Below are 8,053 nucleotides of genomic sequence, written 5' to 3' on the forward strand. Positions count from 1 at the left end.
TCACTCAGAATACTGTTCATAACAAAAGTTGTGGCTTCATCTACAGTACCAACTTCATCGTTGGCCTTCGTGCCGCCTGAAAGCCTTGCATCTCATTCCTTCTCCAGTGCTGCGTTCTCTCTCTCACTCTTGCATATCCAACCCTTATATGAGAGCAATGGCACGTGAGTTGAGGTTGTTTTGCTTCTATTGTTATTGGAAACTGTAGATTATGATCCTGTGCTTCTGTTGTTATTAGAGACTGGAGATTAGATCCTGTTTTAAGATGCCTTCACTTATAAGGGGTAGCAAGTACGTGTTTGATTTTTTAAGAGAAGAAAATTGCTGGTTTCCTACTGATGAGGACAAGTTGAGGTTAATATCTCCTTTATTCCTTCATGTATCATTTTAGTTACTTCTATATTTCCATAGGTGAAGCATAACATCTTACTTTCTGAAAAAGTTGTTCAGATAGATCATAAATAAAGTGTCAGCCTCTTCATTGCCTTCGCTTCACATCATAGGCTGACAAGGATGAGCATTTCTTGTTTTATAAGTTATGGTTTGCCATTTAGTATGTAGTGAAAGCGCTTTAAATATACCCTATTGGTTCCTCCCATTTTGCAGTGTCTCATCTTTCATTCCTTTGAAAGTGTTTCTGTTTCTCTTTCGTCTTCCTCTTCTCATATTAATGGTAGCTTTCTTCTCCATTTGAACGATGGATCATCATCTCTCCAGACTTGATGATCTTGCACATCCGCTGGAGACCTGGAAGGTTTTGGTCAAGGTAGACAAGGTATTTCCCAGGACTGACTTTGATGTGTACGAATGTGACTGTGGATACCCCAAGAAGATGCTTTCAGTTGATATGGTTATCTTCGATGAGCACATAAGTTTATATGTTCATGTATTGCTTAAACTTTTTTTGAATCTCATTTCTATTTATCTCCTTGATACTTTGTAGGGTGCGATGATGCTATTAAGGGTTGTTGATGATCAAATGATTGATCGCTTCTCCAATATGCTGAAGGAGAAGAGGACATATATGAGCCAGTTTTTCAGAGTGGCAATGGGGGGTGAAGCTATCCATGACCATTTCCATATCAAGCTTATGCCTAGCACCTTTTTTTATGCTAACCACCATTCATCCTGCTTGATTTGTTGGTTTCGTTTTAGACTTTGTATACACATTTTTTCTCTTTATTTCAATTTTTTTAAAGATTTCTGTGGCCTTTTGGTTAGCATTGGAGATCTTGACTTTTTTAAGGTCCAGGCATGCACACAAGAAAGCCGGAATTTGTGGTTCAAGATATCGAGTTGAGTTCACTTAACCTTCCCTACTATTTCAATTATGTTAGTTTCATTCATTTTGAGAATCATATTATATCTGTAATTTTGAAATAAATTTCTGTTCGCTTCCCTAGGAGGAATAAGGTCACTTGTGTGCTTTTTGGCAATTCAGCTGAGAAGGCCTTCACAGAATACCAGCCAGTGTCTAGCATGCGTAAGCTGGTTGTTGTAGTCCAGTATGCCAGGATTAAGCGATAGCAAGGTTGTTTTCAAGTTAAACTTTGAAATTACTTTAATTATATGCTCATTTCATTTCACTTTCAAGAATGCACGTTATGATTATTACTAACTGAATATGTCGACTTTCAGGAGAGTCTTCATTAAGCAGCTATGTCTCTGCCACTAGGATCTTCTGGGAACCCACGTTTTTATGATATCCTTCATCTTAGGAGGCAGCTGCTTCAACTCCATGGGAGGCATCTAGTGAAGAAGCTTCCTTGCATTAGGATTATGTAGGAGCAGTTGTTTTCTTTATGGCAAATGAATGTATTTTGATGGCTAGGTTATTTTGGATAAGTTGTTTTTAAATGTTTATTTTGATGGTCTTCATCAATGGCTTACGTGCCAGAAACTTGTCTGTAATGAACCGTTGCCCTTGTTGTTTCAAAACTCTATCTGATTATGCAATATAACTTAGTTTATCAAAGTTGGCTATGTTTGATGACTAATACATATTCTCTCTTTAATTTTCTAGCCGTCAGTGAAACAAAAAGATCATTAGCATCTTACAGTGCTTGACTTAATATATTGATCTAATCCTTTATGAGCATTTATTACCTACCTTCTATGCGTCATTGTTTTATTTGCTATGAGGTAAAAAAATTCTAACAAAAGGAGTGAATTAGAAAATCATTCAAGAAAGGAGTTTCAGAATAAAGATGCATAGAAAAATTTAAACAGTGGTATTGGATGCTATGGGCTCATGTTCCTCTCATTTGTTTTTTATTATTGGAAGTAAATGGTATTCTACAATCTTTTTCACAATTGGATTTGAAGTTTCAGAATTTTGTTCCTTGTACTCAATCACTCAGGAATATTAACACTTTCCCAAATATATTCAGTAAAAAATATGGACTGAAACTAATTTGGCATCAGTGACTTTGGCATGCAAGATTTACAGGGAGTAGAAATATAAATCCTGTGGAAATGTTGCCTTCATGCCCTTTATATTTTACCCGAATATAAAGAGCATATAAATCATGCCATGCTTTGGCTTCAGCGACTCTGGCCTGCAAGATTTGAGAAGACCAGAAATCCTAGAGTGCAACCGTGTGGTTTTGGAAGTACTTTTCAACTTTTCAACTTCCTTGCTGTAAGGTAGTTATGCTGATTGTCATCAGAATATTATCCCCTGGTTTCTGTATCTATCCTCTAGGTTGAGTCTTCTCACGTTGAATTCAACCAAAAGTGTGGGTTCTTCAAAGAGTTGTAAAGTTTTTTCTGATTTTGATGCTAAGACATGAATCCCAGCCGTGTGGGTTCTGAAAAAATTTTACACTTTTACTTTTGTGTTGTGTCAGTAGCTGCTCCTTCATATTACAATTGTTTGCTGGTTTTCTTTGTTATCCTTTGTCGTATTGTTCTTTTGCGTAATGTTACCACGAAGTCCTCAAAGCTTTACATTGTAGTTGGTAATGTACAGTGTTTGTTCTCTTGGACACTTTACTTCCGTCTGAATACTTGTATGCTAGGTGGTCCATGGTTACTTTTCAGTCTTCTCTTCTTTTATACGGTGAAATCATTCTTCAGATAATTTTTGTCCAATGGTTTATTATTTTTACCTATGGTTTAATTTGTTACAAATTGTAGTTGATATTTTAAAGATTTCTCAATATTGACTTTGATTCCTTACACTGTAGATGCGGCTAAGTGCAAGTTCTTGTCCGTCTTTTTCTGCCGTGAAGATCTCATGACAGTAACATTTGCGTCAAGTAAAAAGTTTTCTCAATTTTTTTTAGGGTACTCTTTAGCTGACCCTAAAAGCTTCGAATATAGTTCAGAGATCTTACACTGTGTATTGCAGGGATCTTTTGAGCTTTTCTTTAAATGTATTTTATTTTGTCACAAACCGATTGGGCCTGAAATTAAATTCATTATCACTTGATTTTAAAGAATGATACTCTCGCTGAACTATTTAATGCTTCTAATTAATAGCCATACATGCCCTGATTTGTATTCTAATCTATCTAATCACACATAACACTATTCGAGGAATCAGTTACAAAACCATGCAATGTGACAATCATGACACGATCTAATCAATATATCATATATAACAAAATAGTTCAAGCCACAAGCCACAGCTGAAAAATGGCTTCTCACTTATTTTTACTGTTCAAAGAGCTGTTTTCACTGTTCATGAAGCCGTGGCTCAAGAAAAATTCGGCTTCAGCGTTGAGCTGCGTGCCGTAATTTCAGCAAAAGAAAAGGCTAATACATCTCGAGCTCCGTCTAGATGAGAACCCGTCACGTTTCCCTCTGCTTCACTCCTGTTTATTTCGTTCATTCTAGGAAACCCTCAACCTCTCTCCTCTTCCAAAATCAAGTCTCTTCCCTTTCACCGTTGAAGCCTCACGGGTCCCCCTGCCCTCTGCAAATCGAGCTTCTCGCCCTCCTCCATTCTCGCCATTTGTGTTGATTGCCGTCGCCTCTAATCTAAGGTGGCTGAGCTTCATCCTCTCCTTTCAATGATTTTCTTTTCCTCTTTCAAGTGCTTAGTTTGTTGCAGGCATGAATGGAGGTGTGCTTGCCCCGTTCATGGGGGGATCCGATTTGTTTCCATTCTTATCCCGAGATGAGTTCAGCCAGACTTGTGATTTGTTGAAAGGTCGGCGGGTGTTTTGCCAATGAGGTTTTGCATTAAAGTTTGATGATTTATTAAATTATGATTACTGAAATTAAATTTGGGTGTGTTAGTTGACTCAGGTAGGTCTGGGAAAGTTTCAGAACCCATATATTTTCTGCCTTCCTTTTTTGATTTAAAACTTATCATTTCGTATGGATGGTTCTGTGTGATTTCGTTTTTGATTTCAGCTGAGCCATTCATCTTTTTTGATTTACTTCTTGGCAAAGTGTATGAGAAAGAAAATCTCAAAGAGCTTTCGGAGCGATGGTTGCACTGGGTGGAAGAATGCAAATCCTCAGTTATGTTCTTTATCAATATTTCTTCCTTTCATCTTTCTTAAGCTTTTTCATCTACAACAGCATGCTTATCCTTTTTCTTAAATCAGTATCCTTCCCTTTTTTTCAGGTTCATTAATTTTTTTTTTTTGAATGTTTATGGTTTTTGGCATATTTTTGTTGATTGCTTGAGTCTGTAATTTTTGGTGATCCGAGCTGTTTTCTACCTCTTTTCCTCCCTCTCCCTTTTAATTTCTAATAATAATAATAATAATAATAATAATAATAAATTATTATTATTTAAATTACTATTATTGTAATATTGTTATTATTATTAACCAATGGCTATAAAAGGGTGAGTTGGGGAACGTTTGTGATCCCGTTGCAGCTTCATGCTGCCCAACAGCTATAGTTTAGTTGATGGAGATTTTTGCGGCAATTTTCCTATCTGTATTTTCCAAATTTATGGGATTGATAGTGTTCTATGAACAAAATAACGTATGATAGTCCATGTCCATTAGATCACAAACTATTAGAGAGTAGAGTATAGAGTATAGCAGAAAAAATGAAGAGACAATTGGGGAGGGGTAGAAGTGAGGGGAATGATGAGGTGCCCTACGCATATCTATCTTGTCACATGGTATATGAACATGTGAGATGAGTAGATAGGAGAGAGAAATGTCATTATCCATGTTTAAAAGCTTGGAGATAGAATGAGAGGAGGGGAAAAAAATCATTTACATAAGGAGAGCCTTTAGCCTTTCAAATGCTAGAAAATTTTGTTTGTTTTCTAGATTTTATAAAGTTTAGAGCTTAGGTGATAGTTTTTGTATAACTCTGAGGGTCATTATGTTGGGTGAGTCTGTGTTAAGTTCGCCCCTCCTCCCTTCTTAATAATGCATTGAAAGCTGAAAGCACAACATTTAACTCTGAGGGTCATTTTTGTCCAAGCCTATTTTTTGGTATCGTGACAAATAATATCTATTTACATAGACTGGATGCAGATACACTTTAATATGTTTATTTTTCTTTCTCATGGTACTATTAATATGTAATTTAATTTTTAGATTATTTATGAAGACTGTATTTCCCCACCCACATCTTCCTCATTGCCTTCCCGCTGAATCTGTACAGCGTAGGTTAAATCTGTTTTCTTTCCTGTCTATATGCAAAGCTACAGGAGTCTGAATTTTAGAAGATATCATTCTCATGATTCATTTATTGTGTTGCAGTAGGTTAACCAGCCGTGTGGGGTTTTCATGAATTATTTATTTTTCGACTTTTACCTACTGTCATATCTTTACCCCTTTGTGTGCATGTTGACCAGTGGATTTTTGTAAGTTTTGTAGCCTTTTTATAAGTTTTACATGCCTTTTAAGGTCGGAGACGTGGGCAAAGCATGCTCTGTTTTTGCTTTTTGCATTTTGATTCTGTCAGTGCATTTTTTAAGGAAATCATTGACTATTGGTTAACTACCTTGCTTTATCTTTGTCTTATTGGTATTACAAATGATATATGATGTGGAAACATCCTCAACAGTACATCAGACGTGTGAGCTTTCTCGTCTTCCCTTTTTCCTGCCCAGTCAATGCCTAAGAAGTCAAGTTAAAATGTGAGGCTGGTGCAGTCTCTTTCTTTGTGTGAAGTGATTCCAGAGATCGTGGAAGTGTGATTTGTGCAGTCCACTCATGATCTTTTCTTATTGATGTTTCTTCCTGCCACTAGCTGCATCTTTTTCATAGTGTGCTTCTCAAAAAACATATCATGATATTAGTTCTAGAAGATCTTTCTCTGTTACTTTTTATGAGAAACCTGTGTTTGTTACATATTCGTCAGTCTGAGATTAAATGTGATAAACAAAAACTGGTTGTTACTTTTTAATGATTTGACCTTTTAGGTTTTAAGCCATGGTTCTGTTCTATTTAATCATTGGAGGATATAATTTTTGTTAATCTCATATTGATTATATTAATTGCTATATCCTAAAATTATATTAATTGATTATATTTTCAAGCGAAATCTTTTGGATAAAGGAATTTGGGATTCTCAAGGAAGTGCTAACATTATATGGGAGGATATGGCTAAAAAGATACGGGAGGTTGCAAAAGTAGTTTTGGGAGAATCGAAAGGTTCTGGTCCGAGAGATAAGGAGTCTTGGTGGTGGAATAATAGTGTACAGGACAAAATCAAGTATAAGAAGAACTGTTTTAAAGCCATACATTTGTGTAACAATGAGGAAAATTGGGAGAGGTACCGTATGGCTAAGAAGGAAACTAAGAGAGCTGTGGGTGAAGCTCGTTCTAAAGCTTTTGAAGAATTTTATAAGAACCTTGAGACGAAGGAAGGAGAGCAAAATATTTATAAGATTGCCAAGAGTAGGGAAAGAAAATCAAGAGATCTAGAACAGGTAAGGTGTATTAAGGATGAAGAGGGAAGAATTTTAGTTACAGATGATGAAATTAAAAATAGATGGGAGACTTATTTTTCTAAACTTTTCAATGATGGAGAGGATTCATCTAGTAACTTGGAGGATTTAGTAACTGGTGAAGGAGAACAAAATTTGTCATTCTATCGAAAAATACGTGATAAGGAAGTAAAGGAAGCTCTTAAGAAAATGGCAAATGGTAGAGCCAACGGACCTGATTGTATATCTATCGAAGCGTGGAAATGTTTAGGTGAAGAAGGGGTGAGATGGTTAACTAAGTTATTTAATGTGATTTTACGGTCCAAGAAAATGCCTGATGAGTGGAGGAGAAGTACATTAATTCCTATTTATAAAAATAAAGGAGATATTCAGAATTGTACTAACTATAGAGGGATTAAACTCATGAGCCACACAATGAAATTGTGGGAGAAAGTAATTGAGCACAGGTTGAGATTGGAGACAAGTATTTCTGAGAATCAATTTGGTTTTATGCCAGGTAGATCAACTACAGAGGCGATTTATCTACTAAGGGGATTAATGGAAAAGTATCGTTGTAAAGATAAAGATCTACACATGGTTTTTATTGATTTGGAAAAAGCTTATGACCGTATACCAAGAGAAGTGCTTTGGAAAGCGTTGGAAAAAAAGGGAGTACGGATTGCTTATATTAAAGCCATACAAGATATGTATGAGGGGGTAAAAACTAATATAAGAACGCCTAATGGTCAAACAAAGGATTTTCCTATAAAGATTGGACTACATCATTGATCATCTCTGAGTCCTTATTTGTTTAACTTGATTTTAAATGTTTTGACGGAACATATTCAAGAGGAAATCCCGAAATGTATGCTCTTCGCGGATGATATAGTTCTTATAGCAGAGACAAGAGAAGAGGTTAATTGCAAACTTGAGTTATGGAGGAGGACATTGGAGTCGAAAGGTTTTCGTCTGAGTAGAAGTAAGACGGAATATTTATATTGTAAATTTGGTAAAGGACTATTCGAAAATAATTTGGAAGTGAAATTGGGAGATCAAATTATACCTCAAGTGGAAAAGTTTAGATATTTGGGAGCCATTATTCAAAATGATGGCGAAATCAGTGGAGATATTTCACATAGAATTCAAGCTGGGTGGTTTAATTGGAGAAAAGCTAAAGGAGTTATTTGTGACCGTAAGGTG

General features: G+C 35.9%; 1 protein-coding gene across 1 annotated transcript; it reads left to right on the forward strand.

Moving 5' to 3' along the window:
* The first annotated feature begins 629 nt into the window (after positions 1-629).
* Positions 630-1,834, forward strand: LOC129321684 (uncharacterized). The gene is made up of 4 exons (XM_054967546.1): positions 630-775; positions 944-1,295; positions 1,404-1,531; positions 1,639-1,834. Exons 1-3 carry the CDS (start codon positions 698-700, stop codon positions 1,499-1,501), a joined length of 528 nt encoding a protein of 175 aa, XP_054823521.1. The 5' UTR covers positions 630-697; the 3' UTR covers positions 1,502-1,531; positions 1,639-1,834.
* The last annotated feature ends 6,219 nt before the right edge of the window (positions 1,835-8,053 follow it).

Source organism: Prosopis cineraria, unplaced genomic scaffold (assembly GCF_029017545.1).
Source record: "Prosopis cineraria cultivar Desert tree isolate PC_DT_omini unplaced genomic scaffold, ASM2901754v1 PC10, whole genome shotgun sequence".
NCBI lineage: Eukaryota > Viridiplantae > Streptophyta > Magnoliopsida > Fabales > Fabaceae > Prosopis > Prosopis cineraria.

What these genes read in the sequence shown, in the direction of transcription:
- LOC129321684 (XM_054967546.1), top strand. Translation starts at nt 698, where the DNA reads ATGGATCATCATCTCTCCAGACTTGATGATCTTGCACATCCGCTGGAG. An exon ending in TTTTGGTCAAGGTAGACAAG is followed by an intron (nt 776 to 943) that starts GTATTTCCCAGG and finishes GATACTTTGTAG; the next exon opens with GGTGCGATGATGCTATTAAG. An exon ending in TTTGTGGTTCAAGATATCGA is followed by an intron (nt 1,296 to 1,403) that starts GTTGAGTTCACT and finishes TCGCTTCCCTAG; the next exon opens with GAGGAATAAGGTCACTTGTG.